The sequence below is a fragment of the Rhinolophus ferrumequinum genome, chromosome 2 (assembly GCF_004115265.2).
Source record: "Rhinolophus ferrumequinum isolate MPI-CBG mRhiFer1 chromosome 2, mRhiFer1_v1.p, whole genome shotgun sequence".
Taxonomy (NCBI): Eukaryota; Metazoa; Chordata; class Mammalia; order Chiroptera; family Rhinolophidae; genus Rhinolophus; species Rhinolophus ferrumequinum.
The window spans coordinates 50,768,826-50,794,854 of NC_046285.1; the positions used below are offsets into that span (position 1 = coordinate 50,768,826).

The 26,029-nt window shown below is 39.3% G+C and overlaps 2 protein-coding genes and 1 long non-coding RNA gene across 5 annotated transcripts in view; 1 reads left to right on the forward strand and 2 right to left on the reverse strand.

Moving 5' to 3' along the window:
* Positions 1-2,129, reverse strand: part of UBXN7 (UBX domain protein 7) — a 51,047-nt gene extending 48,918 nt beyond the window's left edge. Inside the window, exon 1 of the mRNA XM_033131387.1 lies at positions 1,734-2,129. Within this exon, the coding sequence (XP_032987278.1) occupies positions 1,734-2,082 (349 nt within the window). The 5' untranslated portion in view covers positions 2,083-2,129. The remainder of the gene's footprint in view (positions 1-1,733) is intronic.
* Positions 1,992-25,632, forward strand: LOC117036468 (uncharacterized). Of its 3 annotated transcripts, XR_004425373.1 has the most exons (6): positions 1,992-2,130; positions 2,216-2,399; positions 8,716-8,754; positions 14,983-15,069; positions 18,869-18,947; positions 25,498-25,632. It is a non-coding gene; the product is annotated as an uncharacterized LOC117036468 (long non-coding RNA). The 3 variants fall into 3 exon arrangements; XR_004425374.1 differs by lacking the exon at positions 14,983-15,069 and having other exon boundaries at positions 1,992-2,133; XR_004425372.1 differs by lacking the exon at positions 14,983-15,069.
* Positions 19,544-26,029, reverse strand: part of RNF168 (ring finger protein 168) — a 29,844-nt gene continuing 23,358 nt past the window's right edge. Inside the window, exon 7 of the mRNA XM_033131399.1 lies at positions 19,544-22,728. Coding sequence (XP_032987290.1) covers positions 22,676-22,728 — 53 coding nt within the window. The 3' untranslated portion in view covers positions 19,544-22,675. The remainder of the gene's footprint in view (positions 22,729-26,029) is intronic.

Here is a 26,029-nt window from a genome sequence, read left to right on the forward strand (position 1 = left end):
GTTGCATTAGAAGAAATAATGTGAGATTAAAACAATATGAGTTGTTGAAGGGGTGGTAATTAGCAGAAAAAAACTAAAATTAAACAGATATCATCTTAAACCACTTCTAAAAAATCTGAATCAAGATTAATAATGGTAAATATTTCAATATCTAATTCACTACAAAGATTTTTCTATATAAACATAATGCAATATTAACTTGTATACACAATAATTTCTAATTTTCCCAATAACATTGATCTGCTTAGCCATTGGGAAATGCATTACATCTTTAATATAAAAATCCAATCACAAAAGTTTAAAAACATTAAGAAAAGTTATTCCACTCCTCATCTCAATTTGATTACAAATTTTACTTTATCAACTTTGATGTGATGTTTTGTGATGTTTCATGCCCACAAGCCAGATAATGCATCAAACATCTAGTTATTATTGCTGAGCAAAAATTAAAACTAGCTTTCATTATAAAATGGCAACGTGTATACAACCTGCAGTAGTTAAAACAATTAAAAAAAATTTACTTAACCAGGTCTTGTACGTCAAATTCTACGTACTTTAGTAGTGGAAACGTTCTCTGCATCTAACAAATTACCAAGAAAAAGTATAGATCTGTTAAGGGAGGGAACTAACATTCTGACCTCCTTCCAAAATGACAAACTAGAACGGCAAAATTACACTCAGGCACATGGAGTACTCTTCTCTCAAATCACTCCACAGAGAACTTCATCATTTGCTCCGCCCTCTAATAACTCATGCAAAAAAAGTTCAGCACCATCAGAGAGAAGTCAGAGAATTCATAGAATGTCTTAGGGCCTTTCCTCCAGACGGTTAGAGGTTCTGCGTGTGCCCTTCGCAGAGGACCAAAGGAAAATAAAAACCAAGGGTTTGGGGGATACTGACATCCAGAAACTGATTTTCTCTCAAAGAAGTTTCTGCCGCCATCCCTGTTTTATCGGCAAGAGGCCCCGGCGCCATGGTCTCAGTCTTTATGATTTTATTATGGGGAGGTGGGAAACGCCACCCAGGATTCCTCCAGGCCTTCTCTATTAAGGTTTGTGTGTGTGTGTGTATGGGAGGGGGGTCCTCCTCATTCTAATCTTAAAACCTCTGTCTTGAAGGTACTCCTCAACACACACACCCCTTTCTGGCAGCCTATCCCACGGGATCCGTGAAGGCGCCGCCGAACCCACCAGCCTCGCCGTTAAAGCAGGAGGGCCCCAACAAGCCAGGGCCACGGCGATGGCTCCAAGGGGCCCAGAAAAGGGAAGGGCAGGCCAGGGACGGGGGAGAATGACCTGGCCGAAGAAGAAAGGAAAAAGGAGGTGAGGGGATGCACTGCACCCCAGGGCTGCACAGAGAAGAGATGACGATCAAGGAGGAGGGCGGTGGCCCGGGTGCGGCCCCCCACCATTCCCGCCCCTAGGTCCCTGGGCCGGCGGGGGCTAAAGGGCTCGGCCCATTCCCGGGGTCTGAGCTGACAGAAGCGGGGAGGGGGTCCCCCTCCACACTACGAGAAGACCGAGAACCAGGGTTTGGGATACGTGGGGGGGGGAGGGCAGTCTCCCGCCTGAACCGGAGACCCGACGCCGTCGTCGCCTCTTCCTCAGGAGGGAGGACGCGAGCTATGGGGAAAAGCCCGAAGGAGGAATGCATGAAGGTAAGGGGAAGCCGAGGGTGGACGGGCCGCCCGATCCAGACCCCACTCTCCACCTTCCGGTAACCGCGTCTCTTACCGGTGATGGCGGTGAACTGCTGAATTAACCCCTTCAGCGCCGAGGACGCCGCGGAGCCCCCGTGGGCAGCCATCTTACCGCCGCCGCCGCCGCCGCGGAACAACAACACAGACACACACGGACCGCCCTCCCCCACCTCGCCGCGCAGTTTGCGCAGACTCCTTGACCGCCCCAAGCTCCGCCCCTCACGTCCCGCCCCGCCCCCTCCGGCGGTCGGCGCAGGCGCACTTCCAGGCCGGTCCGTGAACGGTTTCTGCTCTGGCGGTTGGTTGTTTGGTTGCTCCCTGCCGTCGCATCCTTCTTCGCAACCTCTGGTGCCTTCCTTTGCAAGCTCCGAGGCCAATCTCATAGACTCGATATCGGTTTCTGGTTTCCTAAGGAAGCTTCGGGTCGGCAGGTAGTAAGTAGGCTCTTCGCGTTTTAGCTTCACAAGCTTTGACAGACCCAACTGCCGATAACAGTTTTTTTTTTTTTTTTTGCAGGTCCATAGCCCTCTGCTAGGTTTCCTGCAGCTCCCATCAAAATACAAAGCCCACATCATCGCACTGAAACGACCTTCGTACCTGCTTCCCAACCTCTACACTAGTTGCTTAGCGACCCATCCAACAGAAGTAAAATACCAGAACCCTTCGTGCCGGTAAAGCACTGGGTGCAGTCTGACACATGGTAGGTTTTAATAAATTATTTCCTTCAGTAAATCTGTCAACATATGTCTCCCCGTAAGGTTTCACTTAGTTTCCTCCTATAAAACGAGGAGGTGTCATTTATGTAAAAAGAAAATGGGTATATGTATATACACTAGAGGAAAGAAATGTATAGAAAAGGTACTGGAAAGGTGTCCTCAAAACGAGAGGGGGGCCAATAGAAGGGATGATGAAAGGGGACTTTGAGGTTTTTATCCTTTATTTTTAAACAAAGGCAACGTTAGTATGTTACTGATATAATTTAAAATTTTTAAAAAAACTTATAGCGGTGCACTCACATCTGATGATCCTCCATCTTGAGAGTAAAGTTGAAAAGACTCTAGGTTCTAACCTCCCACCTCCCACTTACCACCTCCCATCCCCACCCACACCCACATATTATACATCTACATAGGAAAATGGCCCAATAAAAGATTGGATGAGTCATCTGGAGAACTGACCCATCCTAAGAGACTATAAATATGCTATTGGGGCAAATTAAGAAGTAACCGACTCAAATCAAGGTAACTAGGATTATATAGTGTCAGGAAGATACTGGTTTATAAGAAAGCAGACTCCTGATCAAGAGCATTGTCAGTTAAATGACAAAGGTTGATCCTGGCACCACCTTTCAGGTTGCTGCAGTTTATGGGTGGGTTGAGGAATTCCAGGGATCAGTCATGGATTTGGGAAACTGTTTGCTTCCCATTGACACAGAGGTGCAAAAAAGGGAGGGGAAAACCAGAGCAAGAAACAATGTGATCTCTTCCTTCTTAAAGGCCTTAATCCTAAATGCCACGTCACTATAGCCAACAATGGAAAATCAAGCTCCAAATAAAATGGTATAATACCATTGACTACAAAAACTAGATACAGTTATTACTGCACCTCCATTAAATGGAGAGGCTAACAGTGAGATCTGTAGGTTTATTTCTGAGGTCTTAGAATTCAAATATGGTGATGTGATTTTTAGATTAATCTTGTGAAAAAGTGGCAAAGATTGTAGCATCTGCAACTCTAGAAAAATTTTGTAGAAATTAAAAAATAAGTTAAAAGAAAATGAGGCAGGAAATTAATAATGAAACCTTGAAAAGCTTTTTTGGATTATTAAAAAATATAAAAGAGCTTTAGAATTATAAGAGAATATATTTACATACATCCCCAGATCATGGAAAATATGTTTTTTTAAAAAACATGGATCGCTATCAGAAAAGAAATTAAATTGCAAAAATTTTATATATTGAATAATACATAGTTGAAGTTTTAGATGACAAAGAGCAAATATTTCAAAGCTAAATCTCAGTTACTATTTGAATTATATCACTAAATTATTCTAGGATTTTGTTTTTAATTTTAGTTCTGGTTTTAAGACTCCCTGCCTCAAAACAATTTAACATGTTACTGTAATTTAATGGATGACAGTAAATGAGCTAGAAGGGATAGTCAACATAATCTGATTCAACATTTATTTTATCATGACTCTCCTGAAATTCAGAAAATTTGAGAGAGTTGTTCAAGGTCACATAATAGTAGGGTAGAGCCTGGAATCCAAATACCTTGAATCCTAGATAAATGTATTATACTTTGATTGTAAATTAAAATGACAATATTTATTTTGTTTAAAAGAACATATAATTAGATTACATAATTTTAAAAATTGAACTAGATGCTATTGACACAAGATATACCTAAACATAAGCATAAAGTTGAAAAGTTAAAAAAGATATACAGAGGTAATATTAAGGAAATGAAAGCTGCTATGGCTATATTAATTTCAGACAAAATACACTGTAAAGCAAAACATATCATTAGAGGTATAGAGGGGCACTATATAATGACAAAAAGAACAAATCACCAGGAAGATAAAATAATTCTAAACCTGTATGCACTTAATAACATGGTCTCAAGTGTATATAAAGAAAAATTAATGTTTAAAGAAGAAATTTGACAAATATACAATTATACAACCCCCGTGTCTCAGACAAAAGTAGTAAAGATACAGAAAAGACTCATTCTATTCAAGCACATGTGGAACAAAATAAAAATTGACCACAAAGCAAGTCTCAATAAATGTCAAAGAATCACTATAATATAGAACATGTTCATGAAGTAAAGATCAGCTAAATTAAAAATTAGTTTAAAAAGAATAACTTTAAAAAATAACAATTCTTATATGACTTGGAAAGTTGAAAACAAACTTCTATATAACTAATGGACCAAAGACAAAATAAAAATGGTGTATCATTCAGAGTCCCCTGAAGTAACAGATGATCACTCAAATGATTTATAAAGAACCTAATTTTAAAGGTGTGGGCAGGATATATGGGAATAAAGGGACAGTGGAGGATCTGGGACTAGCAACAGTTGGACCGTCACAATATCTAGGTTCAAAGGGACAAGGAGAAAGAGGAGTTGCTGGAATCCCAAAGGAGAAAGAATGGTAAGAACAGGCCATCTTTTAAGAAGCAGGGCCTTCTGTTAAGGGATGTAATCAGTCTGAGGCAATCTCACAGAGAAGAGACCAAAGAAATAATACCCTGAGCTCAAGCTCCTCCTCCAGAAATCCTCACTGGCAAAACCCGCCAAGAAGACAGAGGGCACAGTCAGCCTATGGGGTGGAGAGTACGGTGCAGAAAAGAGGAAGTGAGTGGCTTTGTAGGGGCAAAGGGAAATTGATAGAGTCACAAATGAAAAGTGGAAAATATTTAAAACTGAATGGTCATGGAAATACATATCAAAATTTGTGGAATGCAGTTTTTAACAGTACCTAAAGAAAAAACATGTAAACTTAAATGGTTATATTAGAAAAGACTAAAAAATGAGTATGAGGTGTAATCAAACAATATGGTGAATGCTTAAATTTAAAAAAAATTATTACAGGGCCGACCGGATGGCTCAGTTGGTTAGAGCGCGAGCTCTGAACAACAGGGTTGCCAGTTCAATTCCCACATGAGCCAGTGAGCTGCGCCCTCCACAACTAGATTGAAGACAACCAGCTGCCGCTGAGGTTCCGGTGGGGTGGCCGGATGGCTCAGTTGGTTAGAACGGGATCTTTCAACAACAAGGTTGCCAGTTCAATTCCTGCATGGAATGGTGGGCTGTGCCCCCTGCAACTAAAGATTGAAAACGGCAACTGGACTTGGAGTTGAGCTGCACCCTCCGCAACTAGATTGTAGGACAACAACTTGGAGCTGTTGGGCCCTGGAGAAGCACACTGTTCCCCAATATTCCCCAATAAAATTAACAAAAAATTATTACAGTAAAAGACACATTGCCGTTAATCCCCCTCAAAATACTCCCCCTCCCTTTGAACGCACTTATCCCATCTTTCTTGCCACTTTCTGAAGCAGTTCTGAAGTCCTCTTTTGTGAGTGTCTGGTTGGGCTGTCGCGGCTGCCTCTATGTCCTGAATCATTGTGACTTTGGGGAAGAGCCAGAAGTCGCACGGTGCCAGATCCAGTGAATCATGTGGATGAGGACATACTGTTTTTATTTGACAGAAATTGCCATATACCAGAAGCAATGCATGACACAGAACTTTGTCATCATGGAGGATGATTTATGGCACACTTTAAAACACCCTTCTCCACCGTAGCTCACACCCAACTGACTGCCCCAAACAATCTGAAACTTGTCACAAACTGTTACTAAGGTTCGACGTGCTGCTTCCCATATTGAAGATCCCTGCCTTTCCATTGAATGGCACTCGACAGCAGCATTCACCATATGTTTTGATCACAACAGAAAGGCTCTGTGTCACACATAGCTTCTGGTACGGCAATTTCTGTCAAATGAAAACATTATGGTATGTCCTCATCCACCTATTCACTGGATTTGGCGACTTCTGGCTCTTCCCCAAAGTCAAAAAGACCATGAAAAGGAAACGTTTTGAATTGATTCAGGACATCAAGGCAGCCACGACAGCGCAACTACTAAAGACACTCATGAAAGAGGACTTCCAGAAGTGCTTTAGAAAGTGGCAGGAATGATGGGATAAGTATGCTTGATCAGGGGGAGTACTTTGAGGGGGATTAATGGCAAAATGTCTTTCACTGTAATAAAGCTTTTTAATTTAAATATTCACCATATTTGTTGATCACACCTTGTAGCTCAACATCTAATCAAAAAGTTAATAAAGGAACAACAGAGTAAACCTAGGGAACTTTGAGAGGGGAAAGGCAGAAATCAATAAAAGAAAACGAAATACAAAAAGGATCCATAAAACCAAAAGCTTGTTCTCTGAAATAACAAGTAAAATTTAAATACTTTGATTAACTAAATTAAGAAAAAAAGAAAGACTATAAAGAATGAAAACAGGGACATAGCAGATACAGCAGTGATTTTAAAAATAAGAGAATATTATTATGGACAATTTTATGCCAATGAATTAAGAAAGAGATAAATATCTGTTCTGGAAAAATACAATTTACCAAAATTGACTTGACTATGAATAGACTGATGACAATTAACGAAATTGAATTCACCACACAAACAAAAAGATCCAGATGATTTTATAGGTGATCGCTACAAAAAAAATTAAGCAACAGATGATCCAAAATTTATGCAAATTATTCCAAGAAAGAAACAAAGGGACACACAGTTCCTTCTATGAAGCTAGCATAATCTTAATATCAAAACCAAACAAAACAGTAAATGAAAGCTCAGCCTCACTTAAAGTTATTGAAACAAAAATGTTAAACTAAACCAAAATTTAGAAAAATCCTGTTACACACATACATACATACATATATACATTTATTTTTAAATTGAATTTATCTCAGGAATACAAGCATAATTTTATAGTATAAAGGTCCTTCAATGTAGTTCATGATAGTAGAACAAATTAAATGAGAGAATCCATTTGATCAGATACAGAAAAATCAATGATATAAATCAATATCCCTTCACAAAAAAAACGACAAAAACCCTTAACAATCTAGGTAGAGAAAGGAACTTCCTTAACTTAATGAAGTGTGCTCACCAAAAACACAGAGTAAAAAGCATTACACTTAATAATAAAACATTCAAAGTTAAGAGTAGGATAAGTATGCACTCTATGACTATTTCTATTCAACAATATCCTTGAACTCCTAGCCTTAGCAGTAAGATGAGAAAGAGTATATAAAAGAATTTTTAAATATCAATGACAATATCATTATATGATATTTAATGACAATATCATTATAGACTATGATTATTTACATAGAAAATCTAAGAACTAACCGACAATTTTTGAACTAATAAGCGTTCAGGTATATTTCTGAATATAAAACCAACATACAAGACACATTTAAAAACTCTGTTCCTAAACATGAGCAGCAGCAACTAATTTTAAAACTATCCCATTCTCAATAGCAACTAAAAGTATAAAGTGCCTAAGCATAGATTTAACAAAATGTACCAGGTCTTATGAAGAAAATGATTAAACTTTATTGATAGGCATTAAATGAAGAAATCTATATTAATATATGGGGACGCAATATATAGATGCCAAATTTATGTATATATGTTAATAAACTCAATGTAATTCCAATCAAATTCCCACAGAGTTTCTCAAGATTTTAATAAGGTGATTTTAAAATTCAACGTATCAACGTATCAATGATAATCAAGACTTTTAAAATAGAACAACGTGGAAATTTTGCCCTACTAGATATCATGAATTATTATAAAGGTATAGTAACTAAGATTGTGGTACTGGTGGGGGATAAACAAAGAGAGTGGAGAATAGAGTCCAAAAACAGACAAAAACATATATGGACACTGGGACAGAAGTGACATTACAAAACACTGGAGGAAAAAAATAGTCTAACTGATCTAGGACTCGGGGGCCAAATAAAATTGGATCCAAAGCCCATATCAGACACAAAAATAAATTATAGATTTATCAAAGATTTAAAGAGTAGCAAAACTTTACAACTTTCCGAAAATATAGGGTCTTGTCTTAATGACTTCAAGTGAACTGCTTTGCACAACTTAAGGAGGGGATGCCATGCACTTTTTTGCTCCAGGGGGCGCCATTCACACAGAACACAGGTTATTAAAAAGCCCTGAAGCTGTAGATCACGAAGTCCTGATCAAGACAGGGAAAGATTTCTTAAAGAAGACAAAATCACAAGCCATAAAGGCAAAAAGTAATAAATTTGACATTGAAATTAGAAATGTCGGTAATATAAGGGGTGAGACTGGGATTTAAACCCTAACAAAAATGAACTGACAGAAAACTTGAAGAGTGGTGTGCTCAGAAACTATAAAAAGAAAATCCAACTAATAAAAGTATCTCTTGTTATTTTTTTCAGCATCTTTCATATGGATCCAGTATTACTGCCACCAAAAAGGTACGTTACACTGTGGGACAGGCATTAACTTTTTTAGGGTATTATGAATTATATCAGGAAACCCCAACTCAGCTGGCTTAAATAATCCAAGTTAGGGCAGGGTCTATGTCCATGACCACAGGGCTCTAGCTCTGCTCTCTTGACTTTCCCTCACCTGTCTGAGCTTTATCCTAAGCTGGTAGCTTAGGGTAGCTGCAGGAGTTCCAAGCATCACATTCAGATACAATAACATCTAGAGGAAGAAGAACCAGCTTATCTCTTCTGCCACATCTTTTTTTTTAATTGAGACAGGAAACAAGCAAATGTTTCTAGAAGTCCCTTGGAAGACTCTTCTTCAAAATTAACCGGTCTGAATTGAGTCACAGTTCTGTTCCTAAAGCCGCCGTGCCAAGGAATGTGAAATAAACATAACTGGTTTAGTAAAGCAGATGGCTTTGTGGAGGAAGGTGGATGGATACCTCCCTAAAGTCTGGTGCTTTTGGGAAGAAGGAGGGAAATGGGTGCTCATTAGGCAGTCAGAATCTGCTCCATTCATAAAGCTTCACTCTGAGCAGAATGAAATATCCCTCCACTTCCCTTTGTTCTGATTCTACCTTTACATAGAATCCTTCTGAGTAATACTTAACCTTTCATGTTCCTTCATACCTTTCAGAAAGTGGTGTAAGAGTATGTTGGTCACTGGCAACTTCTACGCCCTATATTAAAAATTGGTATTTTTGCCGGTCAGAATGACCATCATCAATAAATCAACAAACAACAAGTGCTGGTGAGGATGTGGACTAAAGGGAACTCTGGTGCACTGTTGGTGGGATTGCAGATTGGTGGGATTGCAGCCACTAAGGAAATCAGTATGGAGGTATCTCAAAAAACTGGAAATGGAACTACCTTATGATCCAACAATTCCACTCTTGGGTATCTATCCAGAGAAATCCAAGATGCTAATTCAAAAAAAATATATGCACCCCTATGTTTATTATAATGCTATTTACATTAGCCAAGACGTTGGAAACAACCAAAATGCCCATCGGTAGACAACTGGATTAAGAAACTGTGGTACATTTATACAATGGATAAATTGTGTAAATTTATCCATTGTGTAACTCAGCTATAAAGAAGAATGAAATCTTACCATTTGCAATGATATGGATGGGCCTAGAGAACATTATGCTTAGTGAAATAAGTCAGTTGGAGAAAGACAAATACCATATGATCTCACTTATATGTAGAATCTAAAGAACTGAATAAATGAGCAAAGTAAACAGAAATAGTCTCAGAGATATAGAGGAAAAACTGATGGTTGCTAAATGGGAGGGGAGTGGGGATGAGGGAGAAGGGGAAGGGGTTAGACAGCATAAATTGGTAACCACAATATTGCCACGTGGATATGAAAGACAGTCTGGGGAATATAATCAGTAATGTAAAGATTTTGTAGGGTTTCAGATGGGCACATGTCTAATTAGGGAGACCACTTCATGGACAGTGTAGATGCTTGACCACTGCACTGTACACCTGAAGCTGAAGCTGAATAATATTGTATATCAACTATAATTTAATATACATAGTCACGGGATGTGGAATACAGCATAAGGAATAGAGTCAGTGGAACTGGCACAGCTGTATGCGATGTCAGAGGGGTAGTAGATTGGGGGGTAGGGCTTATCACCTTGTGAGGGGAGAAATGTCTAACTACTACATTGTTTTGTACATCTGAAACTAATAAAAAAAATTGGTAGTTTGGTGTAGGGTTAGCGTTTGCTGTTCCTATGGTTTTTGCTATTTCCTGAATGTTATATAAATGGAGTTACACAGGGTGTACCCTCTTGAATCTGGCTTCTTATACTTAGCATAATACTTTTAAGATTTATCTTTTCTGTTGCCTGTATCAGTATTTCATTCCTTTTTATTGCTAAGTGGGATTCCATTGTAAGAATGTACCCCAGTCTGTTTATCCATTTACCAGTTGAAGTACATTTGGGTTACTTCCAATTAAAGGCAATTATGAATAAAGCTGCTATAAACTCATGTACAAGTTTTTGTGTGAACATAAGTTTTCACTTCTCTTGGGAAGATACCTAGGTGTGGAATTTCTAGGTCATATGGTGAATGTATGTTTGACTTTGTAAGAAGCTGATAAACTGTCCAGGGATTTTGAATTTTCGGTTTTGGAAAGATGTTCAGCAATTGTCACCTTAACCAAGTGACTGAACTTAATATTACTAAGAATGGGACTACTAATATTACTAAGAATGGGAATTATCCATGTCTGATAATTCCAACCTGATATTTTGTATTCCTAATGTGATGCGTTAGGAAATACATAGCTTCACCTATGACATGTTCTTGGCAAAACTGTTGGCTCTGAATCTAATCCAGCTTCTAGGCCTAATTTCCAGACTACGACAAACACAGGCAGATCAAGAAACAAATTAAAGAACACCATGAGGAAGCACTCAGGCAAATCCAGAATATGGATGTTCATAAGACAACTGTCCTGGTCTCTTTAAAAAGTCAATGTCATGGGCAGGGGCAGGTGGGTGAGATGGGGGTGAAGGAACATGAAGACTGTTCCAGATAAAAAGAGTAAAAAGGTATTACCACCAAATACATTGCCTTGATTGGATCCTAGCTGTAAAAAAACAAAAACAAAAAACAGCTTTAAAAGACTTTTTTGGGCAAACTGTGAAAATTTTAATATAGACGTAATATGAGATGACATTAGTAGTAAATTATTTTCTTAGGTGTGATAATGACAATTGTGATTACGAAAAGTGTTCTTATTTCTCAGAGATGCATTCTAACATATTTAGGGATAAAATATGATGTCTGCAACTTTTCAATGGTTTAGCAAATTAAAAAAATATATATATACTACACCTACGATAAAATGTTAACAATTGTTAAATGTAGGCTAGGTAGTTGCCTACATGCATTTATTATATCGTTCTTTCAACAGTTTTGTATGTTTGAAGCTTATATGAAAATAACTGAAAAAATTTAATTATTGTATTTTTATTTCTATAAGTTCTATTAATATTTATATTTCAAATCTGGTTAGCTATTTTTAACCAGATTTAAGCAGATGCTTTCAGGCTAATATTTTATTTCTTTAAACATGATAATCATAGTTATTTTTTAATCCATGTCTGATAATTCCAATATCTGAAGTCTTTGCACATCTGTTCATTTAGTCTGTAGTTTATACCACTTCTCATACATGGTGCCTGGGTTTCTGTGTGTGTGCTTAGTTTATTTTTTTTACTGTGGGGTGCTTATTTTTTGCAAAATTATTTATAGGAATTCTTTGAGGTCTAAGATGAAGGCACATTTCTCTAGAGGGGATTTACCTTTGTTCCTGCCAACCATTTAGGGGCACTACTGTACTGAGACCAATTTAAACTAAACTTATGACTGGAAGCTTTTTGAACTGCACAGGCAAAACGAATTTGGGCTTCAAATCAACATATCAGAGATGGCCTGGAGCTACAGCTTCTCAAAGACAGCCCCCACTCCCCATTACCATCATCAAGGCAACCTTCCATGCAGCCCTTGGTGATAGGGAGTGGAAGGGTTACTTACTTGTGGTTCTCTTACCAGAGGGGTCTTAGTGTTATGGGGGAATGTTTCACATTATATTCCTTTTGTGGGCCAAATTGTGTCCACCTCCAAATTCAAAAGTTGAAGCCATAGAACCTTAGAATGTGAATATATTTGGAGATGGGGCCTTTAAAGAGGTGATTAAATTAAAACTAAGCCTTTAGGGTGGGCTGTAATTCGATCTGACTGGTGTCTTTATAAGAGGAAATGGGGACATGAAAGGAGATACCAGAGAGACCATGCAGAGAATTAGACCAAACCTGCCAACACTTTGATCTTGGACTCCTAGCCTCCAGAACTGGGGAAAAAATTAATTTCTGATGTTTAAACCACCCAGTCTGTTGACGTTAGAACATCCAAACATGTAGAGACTTTTTATAAGAGTTTATTAGAGCCAAACTGATGACATATACTAAGGAGCAAGATCTCAAATGCTTTGGGGAATAGCAGTTTTGCAGCTTCTTTTATGCACTTGAAATTAAGGAGAGGACGTAAAGAAGATTGGAGAAAGCAAGGGGGAGATTGGATTACGGGATAGTTATGTCCTCTCTTGAGGATTAATAACGCCTTCAAGGGGTATTACTTTTGGCATTTCAAAGGTGTGTTAAACTTTGAAGATGCACAAAAACAATGGACAGGGCTGGTTAAAAACCTTTCACTGAAGAAGTTATAAGCCAGTGCAGTAGTTCGATTTTTGCATATGTCCATGGCTTGTGTGTTTTGTGCCTTTTTACGCTTGAATTCTCTTTAGGAATAAAGACTTTGTTTAAAAAAAAAAGAAAAGTTATATGCCTGGGGCACGGCTACCCACCATGACCTGCCCAGTTAGGAATTTACTGTCAGAACACCCTGTGAGGTTACTTTCCATAACCCCGTTTTTTAAAATGGCAGGCCTAGCAAACTAATTCAACTCCCCACCTTCTGCGGCCCTGGCTTTTGACTTCTTTACTCCACACCTCATGGGGCCATGAAAATTGTTGCTCAAGTTTGTCACATTGGGCCTGTTCTCTCAAAGAGGGGAGACTTCGGTGCTCCCTTTCCATTCAGAAATTCCACATTCTCTTTGATTGGGCCCAGTAATTTCTTACTGTCTTGTCATGTCTTCCATTGTTTTCAACAAGTTTTGATTGTTTTAAAATAGCTAGCAATTTTAGTTGTTTTCTGTGGGACAGTCTATCCAAATACCTCCCTCCACAGATCAGCGTTGCTGGAGCTGCAGCTACACTGTGGTGAGGAATTGATGTGCTAAACTGTCCACAGTCCTAATAATGGAAGGCTTCAAGGAGAAAAGAGGGGTGGATAGAGAAAGGAAGAGAGGCAAGTAAGGAAAGAGGGAAGGGAAAGAGTGGGAGAGAGGGAGAAGGAAGTGAAAGGGAGAAAGAAAGAAAAGTAAAAAAATAACTGATCATGGGGAGGCTGGATGGCTCGGTTGGTTAGAGAGTGAGCTCTGAACAGCAGTGTTGCCGGTTTGATTCCCACATGGGCCAGTGAGCTGTGCCCTCCACAACTAGATTGAAGGACAACTATGTGGAGTGATGGGCCCTGGAGAAACACACTGTTCCCCAATATTCCCCAGTAAAATTAAATAAATAAATAAATAACAGGTCAGACACATAAGAGATGAAGAAAAGGGAAAAGTGAAGGACAACCTCAATTCTTCAAGCTTGGGAGGAGAAAAAATTGTGGTTTCTATCAAGAAGTCTAGAAGAAAAGTGAATTTTCAGAGAATGACCCTGAGTACTGTTTAGGGCGATAGTAAGACATTAAAGGGTAAGAAAGGAATAACATTTTGAGTCAAATGTGAGCTACCATATAGTAAGTATAAATCTTAGTGCCCAAACTCATATAATAAGAAATGAAATTTTATTTTTCCATATCTGAAGTTAACTTTTATCATTTCCAGACCAGGGAATCTTTATGGAGCCTAGGTTGGGTAGCCTGGTTACTAGTTATCAGTCTCTCCCAAATTTATTGCCTATATCTGAGGTTGTTTTTGTATTTGTTTACCATCTTATAGGCTGGATTTTAAAATTCAAAAGCTAAGAATTGACTCCTTTATCCTGTTTTCTACTAAGTCACTGGCATTAATTGGGAATGGTTTGACCTGTCAATAACAGAAAACTTGAATAGCAGTGGCTTAAGTTATAGAGAATCATTTCTCTTACATAACAGCATGTCCAGGCACAGGCAGGTTTGTACTGGTTCAATGAAGTCAGGGCTGATAACCCTTGGCCTTTTAGTCATCTTAGCAGGATAGCTTTTGCAGCTCCAGCCATCACACCTATGTTTGAGGCAGGAAGAAAGGGGAAGGGCAAAAAAAAAAACCACAAAAAAACAAAAAACTTTCCCAGAACACCACCCAGAAGATTTCTGCACTTTTCTCATTGGTCATGATTGTGTTTTTAGGGTATAATTGCAAAGAAAATTACTTCTCATATAAAAGTCCCTGACCTTCATGCTGATGGGACCTAGGTATTTATTCCAAATTAGATTCCACAGGACAAGCACTCCCTCTAACAAAGCAGTTCAGGGTTACGTGCATGATACTATCTGTGGTGGTTTTAAAAAATACCTACAAATTATTTGACATGTCTTCCTTCAAAAAAATAATGCCTAAATTCCCCTCTTCTTTAGTGTGGGCCAAATTTAATGACTTGCTTCTAATGAAAAAAAACATGGCAGAAGTGAGGACGTGAGACCTCCAAGACGTGCTCTTAAAAGGTATTACCACTTCTACCTTGCTCCTTATTGGATCAATCGCTCTGGGGAAAACCAGCTGCCTTGTCATGAGGACACTCAAGCAGCTCTGTGGAGAGACCCACATGGCAAGGAACTGAGGCCTCCTGTCAACAGCCAGCACTGACTTGCCATTTGCAGTCAAGTTTTCAGATCACAGCAGCCCCAACTGACATCTTGTCTATAACCTGTTAAGAGCCCTAACCAGACCACCCAGCTAAGCCACTCCAGAATTCCTGACCCACAATAACTGAGATAATAAATGTTTGTTGTTATTTTAAGTCACTAATTTTTAAGTAATTTGTTATGCAGCAGTAATTGATTAATAGCACATTCCTTCTGGGTTCCTTGGGTTCTTAGGTAAGCCTGGACTCGAAGTGATATGCTCACCTGCATCCATGTGGATGATACCTCTTTGTTATCCCCTAAAGAGACTTCCTACTGGTTCCATTCCCTCCACTTCCCAAGGATGTGGACTTCCTTGGGCTGGGTGAATCCTCTGATTGGTCTCGTACAGCTAGAAGGAAAGGTGGAGGCATTGATTCAGTTTAAAGGCAGCAGGGGCCTAATGTTTCAGCCATGCCATCTGCCATCTTTTTTCTCAAACAATATAGGCCAGTTTCATGGCCTTGGGTAGCTACCGAGGAGGGAACATGGGTACCAACCAAACTAGGTATTGTGGAGACTCGGGGTTTATTACTGGCCTCTGAGACATCGTCTTCTCCAATACCTGATTTAGCTTCTACGTTAATAGCTGTAGGTTCTCTTTGTGAATTTAGGAGTTTTCCATTTTTACCACGTAGTAGTAGTGGTAGTGGTAGTGGTAGTAGTAGTAAGAAATGCTTGCATTTCCCTAAAGTCTTAGCAGCAATATTAAGGTCCTTAATAATTAAATAATTCTTCCCCTGGCTGCTGGGAGCTGGACAGTGTTATAGAGACCAGCCTCATCCTCCAAAACTCACTTTCTCCCCATATATCCAGGCCACCATTTTTATAGCAGATTAAGAGATGTGCCAGTTTTTGTTTGTTTATGCAAACTTGGCTTCGAACGTATGTTTTATTTTTTGTCATTTAAAAAATTATGCCTAAAGATTAAGTCAAATGTAAAAACATAATATATCTATAGTTAAACAACCATTTTCCATAAAGACAAAATTATTGAGAACTACTGTGTTTCCCCAAAAATAAGACTTAGCAGAACCACCAGCTCTAATGCGTATTTTGGAGCAAATATTAATATAAGACCTGGTCTTAATTTTAATATAAGACCAGGTCTTATATAAGACCCGGTATAATATAATGTAATATAATATAATATAATATAATAATAATATAATATAATGCCAGGTCTTATATTAATTTTTGTCCAAAAGACGCATTAGAGCTGATGGTCTGGCTAGGTCTTACTTTCGGGGAAACAAAGTGTTTATTTTCCCTGTTGAAATGGCTAATGCAGGTACTAATATGGCTGCATAGGTGTGCCAGTTTTGGAAGGGTTTTGAGGGCTTCTCTGCTTTGGCAACTTGGGTTAGTGCTATTGAAATAACTTCCTTTCCTCAAAAGAGGCTTAGTCTTTTAGAAATTCACCTTAAGACAAAGGCATTATAATGACTTAATTTCCTGGGGCTGCTGCAACAAATTACTACAAACTGGGTGCTTAAAACAACAGAAATGTATTTTCTCACAGTTTTGGCGGCCAGAAGTCCAAAATCAAGAAGTCAGCAGGATTGTGGGACGAATCTAGGAAAGAATCTATTCCACGGCCATACTCTTAGCTTCTGGTGTTATCAGCAATCCTTGGCATTCCTTGGCCTACAGCTATATAACTTCAACCTCTGCCTGTGTGTGTCCCTGAATTTTTACATGAACATTCTTCTTATAAGAACATCAGTCATATTGGATTAGGGGCCCACCATAATCCAGTATGACCTCATAGTAACTAATTCGTTCTGCAATGACCCTATTTCCAAATAAGGCCACATTCTGAGGTACTGGCAGTTAGGACTTCAACATGTCATTTTAGGGAGGGGTTACAGTTCATCCATAACATGACCTTATTCATCTTTGATTTAGGAAATTCGATCATGCATGCAAACTCTAAAAAGGGTGACATCACCTTTTTGGTCTTTTTTCTTTTTTAATTTGTTTTTTCTTTGTCTTATTCTTCACCTTCACCTTCTTTTGTCAGTCACCCTGTGTCTGTCTAGGGAATTTAAGCATTCTGTAGGACTCTCATGCTTGGTCTCATCACTATCTACTCACATTTCTGAAATGGGCAGATTTCTTAGGGGTCAGATCAGCTCTACATACCACATTTCCAGCTAGATCTTGGCCTTTGTGTCTGGATAATTTAGCTCTAATCCTAGTCTAGGGTTAGTATTTAACCCTTAAGCAGATACGGGCTACTTGGGAATTCTAAGACATCCTGGATGAGTTCCACAAATAGCTGAAACTAATCTTAAACCAGAAGTAGTTGTACAGTAGCTGTAGTCTTCCTTAATTCAATTTCATTTCTACTGTGAGGCCCTGATATCTGGGGTGGCAAAATGTAATTTGGTTAAAGAAAAAGGAACAAAAAAGTGTAGTTCCAGTTAAGTTGGTTTCCTCATGCTTTACCTGAGTTGTGTCTAAGTTCTAGGGGTTTTGCTTTAGGCACCCTAGGGGATGCATGTGATCCTTGGTTGTCATCTATACACACCAGTACCTTTGAGATATAAGCACAGCCTACATGGTGCTTAGTGGCCCCCCAGGCGCCATAAGGCTCTCCCATGTTCCAGCTGCAGGATCCCTCTGGGTCCCAAAACCCCCTGGGTTACATGGCTGTGTCATCCTTGAGCACACAGGAAATGTTCTGCTGCTCCCAGCCCACAGTGGGGCAACAGAAGCTCTAAGGTTGTCAGAGTTTCTTTGCTCTGTTTCTACATTGTCTTGGGACATCTTTCTGAGACAAAAAGGGGTCTGGGACACAGGGTTTTCCTCTCTAGGGACATATATTACACCTGAACTTGTAAAACTCCCCCTCTCCCTCTACCAGCCCAGAGATTCTTTATTTGGTCTGAGATCAGGGAAGCCTCTCTTACTCATGTAGGGGAGGAAAACATATTTTTTCTCTCCCCTCCTAGTTCAATTGCTGGGGCCATGAAAATTAAACTGACATAAAACAGGTTAATAGAAGAAAAAAACAGAGTTTATATATGCAATGCATACATATGCAGGAGAACTCGGTGACAAGTAACTCAGAGGAGAGGTTAGAATTTGGGGCTTATACAATTACCATCTTAGTAGGTGAAGGGGGGAGAAAGGCACTTACAGGAAAATACATGACTTTTTGAAAAGATGAAAGTTTTTTGGGTTTTCAGGAAATAAGAAAGTTGTAATAATGTTTGTCTATACAGGTATGAATGATCTTTCTAGTTCCTTCAGGGCCATAAAATTTCCCTGGAGAAGGAATTTGAGGTAGATTTTATTCATGTTTTCCCTTCTGGGAGTAGATTTGTCCTGAAAAGGAATTTATGGCAGCTTTATTTCCTAGATGCTGTTGCTTTTAGTAACATAAGGGAAGCTCCAAGAAAGCTATTTTTCTGCATCTGTGAATTTCAAATGTCTTAGCTTAAAATAATCTTTATACCAAGTGGCCTATTTTGGGGTGGCATATTCTGATCCCCTTCACTCAACATCAGATATTCTTATAAATCTTTTGTTCTTGTGTTGAGTTCTCTCTGGGGGCTAGATTTTGAGACTGAAAAGTCTAGAACTAACTTTTTTATCCTCTACTTTTTCCTAGGTGAACTTTTCCTGAAGCAACAAATGTCAAATAGCCCAGCTGACTAAATGTGGGAACGACCAAATCATGCAAGGACAGGGTAAAATATTGGTTAATATTTCAAAAACTTATCCTGCCATACATATGCTATATCATTTCATCTTCTCAATTCTGCAAGGAAGATTTGATTGTCCTGTTAGAGATGAGGAAATACTCATAGAAGTTAGGACTACACAGCTAGAAGCAAAATTTGAATCCATATCTACCTGATTCTAGAACCCTACTAGTGCCATCTCACCATATACTATCTATAGGCATTTGTAAGTATAACCTGAATGTGCCAGTCCTATCAACGTGTGGGTGGAAATGAAGTCATGTTAGCACTTACCCAAAATTTTGCTGGTAGATCACCCCTCATTTGTTCACAGAGGATCTCAGCCTCCAAAATGTCTTCCAGGAGGTCTTTCTATCATGGGTGCCAAAAAAATGTATACACATGACTTGGATTGATCTTTTTTTTTTTTTTTTTTTCAGAGAGGGCGCAGCTCACAGTGGCCCACGCGGGGATCAAACTGGCAAACTTGGTGTTATTAGCACCACGCTCTAACCAACTGAGCTAACCGGCCACCCCTTTTATTGATCTTTGGTTATTGATATAGAATATTACAATTTTAATAGGTTTTTCCTTTCTTAAAATGTGTATACATTTTTTTGGCACCCTCTGTAGAGGTTCAAGAACAAGTTCTGTTGTCTCTTCTCCTTGGCAAGAATGGACATAAAAATGATACTCATGTGGCCTGTTGTGCCATGAATGATACAGTTCCTTTTCTCTGACCCAGGAATCTCAGGTCTTCTGCCAGCATCTATGCAACAATAACAGGCTAACTTCCAAGCCTGTAAATAGAGTAAAATCAAATCCTAGACCTGACACCTGGCACAGGCTTGAGGTCAGGTGCTATGTGGTGGCAACTACATGAAGCTGTTCAGAGCCCAGGCAGAAATGGTTGCTATAGCAGTGGCTGGAATAAGAGGCCGGTAAAACCAAGGGAATCCAAAGAGGTGATGAGATGTCCATACTGTGTTTCTCTCTTCCCAAATCTTGTACAGCTACCCTTCCTACTCACTCTCAACTGAGAATGGGAAAACTGGAGCCATCAGGCAAGAAGTCCATTGACCTGTGGCCACTGAACGCACAAATCTACACACAACTCCACTCATCCTGTTTTCTCTTTCCCTCTCACAACAGAAAAGCTATCTCTCCTATTATGTAAGACCTATCCCTTCTTTTGCCTGGGTGTGAATATGAAAATGTTCCTTCTCCACTGGACCCTCTCTACTGACACTTAAATATGCCCAAGTTTTCTCGCCTTCCCACAATAGCTACTACACCCTAATCTCTACCTCCTTTCAAAACCCAGCTTCTCTACATTGTTGTATATACAGCTATTTCTATGTTCTTCCCTCCCACTCACTTCAGAATGCACTTCAATCTGCTTTCTGCTCACACTGCACCCAATCCACTTGTACTGGGGTCACCTAAGACCTCAAGCTGCTGATTTTCCTCCTGTCTCTCTGGCCTCTCTTCTCCTTCCCTGCAGTGTATTCTTCTCTACCTACCATTCGCTGTGTCCGCAGGCTTGCCCAGGTCCATCACTCTTTTCCTCTGTAGGACAGGAAATCTTACCATCCCTCAGCTTTAATCACCAGAAACAAACATGATTTATAATTTCAGGTGTTATCTAAGTACATTTAATCCTTATATTTATTTTATATAATTTATATTTAACAAGACAGCACATTTTGCTTGAAAGAACATGGGTCTTAGACTCCAATCTTGATACAGAGCCACTTACTGTCAGAATCTCCTTAGGAAGTGACAACTGCACTGGTCTCCGGTTCTTCCTCTATAAAATGGGGTATACCATCGCCTCATTAGGTGTCTAGAACTGCACACAATCTCTTCTTTTTTTCTTTATAGATGATATTCCTGGCTTATTTTCTTTTTTAATAGAATAATGAGTCTGAGTTCATTCTCTAGTCAGGTAGTCCTGTGTTCACATCCTGACTGCCTCCTCCTTCTATCTGACTTTGAGAAAATTACTGAATCTCTTTGAGTTTCAGTTTCTTTCACGTATAAAATAGGTGTAATAATACTGTCTATGCCCTAGAATTGCTGAAAGGGTTACATGAGATGTTGAGCACAGTGCCCAGCCCATAGTTAGTTTCCAATAAATGTTGGCCCTTGGAAATAGTATCATCTTATACCTTTAGGTGGTTATATTTCAGTTTTGATTAGTTGAAGCTCTATAGTTGTCCCCAAACAAGACATAATTTAGAGTAGATGAATGAAATTGAATAGCTTGAGGCTCTTGACACACATTTTACAAAGATTAATGTCAGAATAAGTTAGAGCCCTAAGTGTCATTCATAAGAGTATCTTAATCCAAAACCCAGGCATTTGATGCCTCTAATTGGGACTTTTAAAAATATATATAACAAGTTAATTTCTTTAGAGTGAGAGGGGAGGAATTTAATCGCTTCTGAATTTAATATCCTTACATTTATACCCAAAAGTATATGACATTAATAGTGCAGTTTTTGACTAATGTCCAAGTTATAAAAGACCAATACATGCAAAACATCACGGTCTCTTTCTTCCTTGAAACTCTTCCCGCATCCCTTCTCCCCTGGACCCCTAGTCCCACAGGAAGCCCTTCTGCACATTTATGAGAACCTGGGGATGCATAGACGGGAGAGGTGTTTTGAAAAGCTGAGACAATTCTGGAAAAAGTGACTTGAGAGGGAGAATGAATGCTGGCATCATCCCAGCAAGGTCATTTTTCAACAGCATTTCCAGAAACATTCTGAATTTTAACTTTTCTTCAATGCCTGAAAATCTGTCATTGAAATTAATAATAAATATTTTGGACACAACAGGTGGCCATATGACAGTCACAGTACATGTGAATATGTGTCCTTTCCTCATAATCACTGCTTGAAAATAGCTAAAATGAGGGATAACAGAGTAGAAGAAATAGACAATAGTCTGTAAATTTAAAGACTGTCATTTACAGACAGGAAGAAGAAATTAGAGAAGCACACCTATCGCTGAGGTACAACTCTCTTAGCACCTTAAGATTACAAACTTTTAAAAACATACCTTTATTCAGATCAAATATGTGAAACTAGCATAATAACTTGAGCTAACCATGAAGGTTTGTCTTTTTTTCTCCGTTAGGTATTTTTCTAATGGTTCAGGGATCTCTTGAGACACAGGGAAGCATGTAGGCAGGGTTCTCTTGTGCTATGGGAACTATGCAAAGTATCATTCAGTGCCCCATGGAAACCAATGGGTATAGGTTACAGAGTTCATGGACTAATTTTTAGAAAGTCAACTTTATTGAGGTATAACTTACATACAATAAAAATGCATCCAATTTAAATGTACTGTTCAATGAGTTTTCAAGATCTGGAACATATCCATGACTTTTAATATCTGGTATGCTTTGTTGTCTAGCTAACAGTATCAGCCAGGGGCCTGGTAAAAAATAGATGGCCCAGTTAAACTGGATAATTTGACAAGAGGGATTATTTACAAAGACGTGGGCATGGTCTAGGGAAAGCACAAGATGGTTCCGCGTAGCAATGCCAGAGAGCTGTTACGACTTCTAGATCAGAGGGGTGGAGAAGAGGAAGCGGGTACCAGAACCTGGAAAGAGAATCTATGTGGAGAACACTACCTTCCAGGAGATGACTTTCAGTTGGGGCCATAGCCAGCCAGCCAGACGGGGGTCATCCTGCGGAGGAGTTAAGGAGATAAACACTCAATCATACTCTCTTCTCTCTAATTTCCTGATAGGGCTCCACTGGGCAGAATTCACCTAGAAGAGAACCTTGATTTAGTCCTCACAAGTTATCCTCTTGGCTCAGCTCTAATATGCTTTTGCTATTATGCAATGTTAAAATTGCCACTTCTCACCCCCTAAAGACATAAGTCTTAGGTAATTAGGCCTTTTGTCTATTTTTTGGCTTGGGACCTGTTCTTATCGGCACAAAATAATTTTTTCTTCTAAAAATAAACCAGCTAATTCATGTAATTTTAGTTTTATACAAGTAAAAGCTTTAAGTTTTCTAAGCATTTGCCAGTAGAAGGAATCAAGTAAATTTGTTTGTTCACAAGGTGCTTTTCCAATCATTCCTGAGATCCTGAGATTTTAGCAGTTTTCAATCCTATAAATTTAGAATACAGTTGTATAAATTACAATACTTAAAACTCTTTGGGAGTGAATTCTCTCATGTTAAAACCAAATTAGTATTATCTCAGTTCCTCTTGCTAAAATTATTACACAATTTTTGTCATTTTTCCTGCAATCTAGGCTTACTCTGGAGAGTTACTTCATTATGATCTTTCAATTATTCAAATGCTCTCCTTTCAATCTTATCCTGGTGTTCTAACTCTATTTCAGGGGTGTACCTTCCTAGGAGCTCTGGGAATTTAGTGATACCTGAGGCCTTAATTGTGTATAGAAGAAATTTCAGAAAGGGGTTCTTATCGTCCCTATAGGTGAGGAATTGGAAAGCTTGTAGGGACTCAGGACAAAGGTGGTTTTAGGTTATTGTTTGTCTGTGTGTGGGGTGGCAAACACAAACCTGAATCATTAGCCCTGATCAAGATGGGGACGCTAGGATATAATCAGGGCAACAGAAACTGAACAGTCGGGAGGGCTTTCTACAGGTACTTGGAAAGGTTCTCCACAATTTTCTCCTATAGATGCTTAATGAGTTTTTACCTCGCCTGGGCATTTATTTGTGTTTAAGCACCATTCTCCCACACACATTACTCCATCTTGTCAGAATAGCTTTCCAGGTTTTTGCCTTAGAAATTTCAAGACATCTTAGTCCTAGAATCCACTAAAGGAAAACACCTCTGGTGTGTTTCCCTCCCGCCCCTCTTCTTGTCTCTCAGGTCCAAGCCTGCCATTGTAAATTCTGCTGTGATACAAAAAACACTTTCCCACTCTCCCAGACTCCTTTGTCAGCAAGCTTCTTATAAATTTCTAATAAGAGGTACTAGGAGGAAGGCAGGGGGGAAAGCTTATTTTTTTGCTATTCCTGTCAGTTGCCTCCAGCTTCCAAATTCCTTCAACGCTTCTAGAACTAGATTCACTAGGACCTTTCCTAGTACCAACAGTCAGGGAGGTGCTTCCTTCTCAAAGGTCTGAACATCAGGTCTGTAGGGGTCACCATTCCCCACCTCCTGAGCTCATTCTAGTAATCAAAACCCTTCCCATCTATTTCCCAGATTTGAGGGTGGTGGCCCCTTCCTGCAGTTACCATCTTTGGGTTATCACACTGTTCCCTTTTGCTCCAGCACCACCTGTCTAACCAATCAATTACTTACAGTACTCATACCCTCTGCTGAAATACCTGTTGTGGTCTTTGTTTTCTTTTGATTGGACCCTAATCAATATACCCAGTATAATCTACATTTGTCTAGTATAAACTGAGCAGGGAGTGGGGTTCTCATCCTGGTCCTGGGAATCAAGAGTCCATGGTCAGCCAGTCTAACGTGCAGTAAAAAACAGATACCCCCCAAACGTTTTATGGATGATCCCCAACTGAATGAAAGCCTTATTAACTGAACTAGTTTCGGGAATAGAGCCTAACTAGGGCAGCCTGGGGCACAAAAGCCAAGTTGAAGAGAAATATAAAGCAAAATGAGAAGGGGCCAAATCTGTACGCTGCCTACTTTTGTGGGGTCTGTGAGCTAAGATTAGCTTTAAATGGCTTTTAATTTCTAAATGGAAATCATAACATAACCAACAGAGTTGCTATCAAGAGTAAAAGTAAAAGAGAAAGGGTCCGCTCAGTTGAACTCAGGGTCCATGTTGCGCAAAGTCCTGCCAAGACAATGTAAAATATTCTGGAAAAAAAAATAAGACTCCAAGTCATGATTGTTTAAGATCTTTATACAGGATTAAGTAAACATACAGTAATGGCTCAACTCCCCAGTCGCTTTAATATGTTCTTAGTGTTTTACACACCTTTATGCATACCAAATGTGTAGAACTAGTATAGAAATTCGAGGAAGCCCCGAAGTATTCCTGGGACTTGGTTTCCTTTGGGGGCTGAGACACAGGAAGCTACGGACACATCCGGCAAGGAAGATGACTGGAGTCTTCATCAGTAGACAGAAGATAATTGCAATTTACTTGTGCCACATCTGGAGACGTACGGGAGCACAAAGCACTGGATGAAGTGAGACACTTCCAAAGTGGGACTGGTCGAGCAGAGGTAGAGACTAGCCAGGGAGAAGGAATGACCACTTATTAAGGCTTTTTTTGAGCCAGGGCCTGTGGTAGGTGCTCCATATATATTACTTAACTCTTGATAGCAACTCTATTGGTTATGTTATGATTTCCATTTAGAAATTAAAAGCCATTTAAAGCTAATCTTAGCTCACAGGCCCCACAAAAATAGGCGGCGTACAGATTTGGCCCCTGGAATGTAGTTTGCAGACCCCTGTTCTAGGGCTTTCAGTTGAGACCCTATTGTGTGAACAGGCTTCCATCCCCCTTGGTAGGTCCTGAACTTTATTCTTTTGTCTCATCGGCATTGTGAACCTGATAATAACTCTCTCTGCTTTTCAGAGGTTTTCAGTCCTTTAAATTCTGCCCCGAGGATTTTCAAAACTGCAATTATCCTGATGGGAAAACCAGCCTCCTGTCTGATGACCCTCCAGTCTCTAATGTTGTCACTCCAGGTTCATGAGATGGCCAAGAACTCTTCCAGGTTCTCTGTTCACCAGCAGCAGCCCTGGTTCTCGTCCTGCATTCGGAACAGCCACATGCTACCAGCAAAAATGTGCTTGCAAACCTCAGTTCCCCTCTCTGTCTCTCCTCTCCAGAATCTTAGCCCCTAAACTGGTCCTCATTGTTTCAGTAGCTCTCTGATGCTTTTAAGTATACATTTTTACATTTTTATCTGGCTTTTTCATTGTTCTCAGCAGGGTTGTAGGTATGTTGCAGTGATACCTGGAAAGCCTAAATTTTACTTTCAAATAATTTTGAGATAGTACATTAAAGCTAAATAAATTCAAATTCATTCACAATGCTATTTTTTATGCTGAAAAAAAAAAAACCATCCTGAATTATGATTCTTAAAATTTAAAGACAAAAAGGA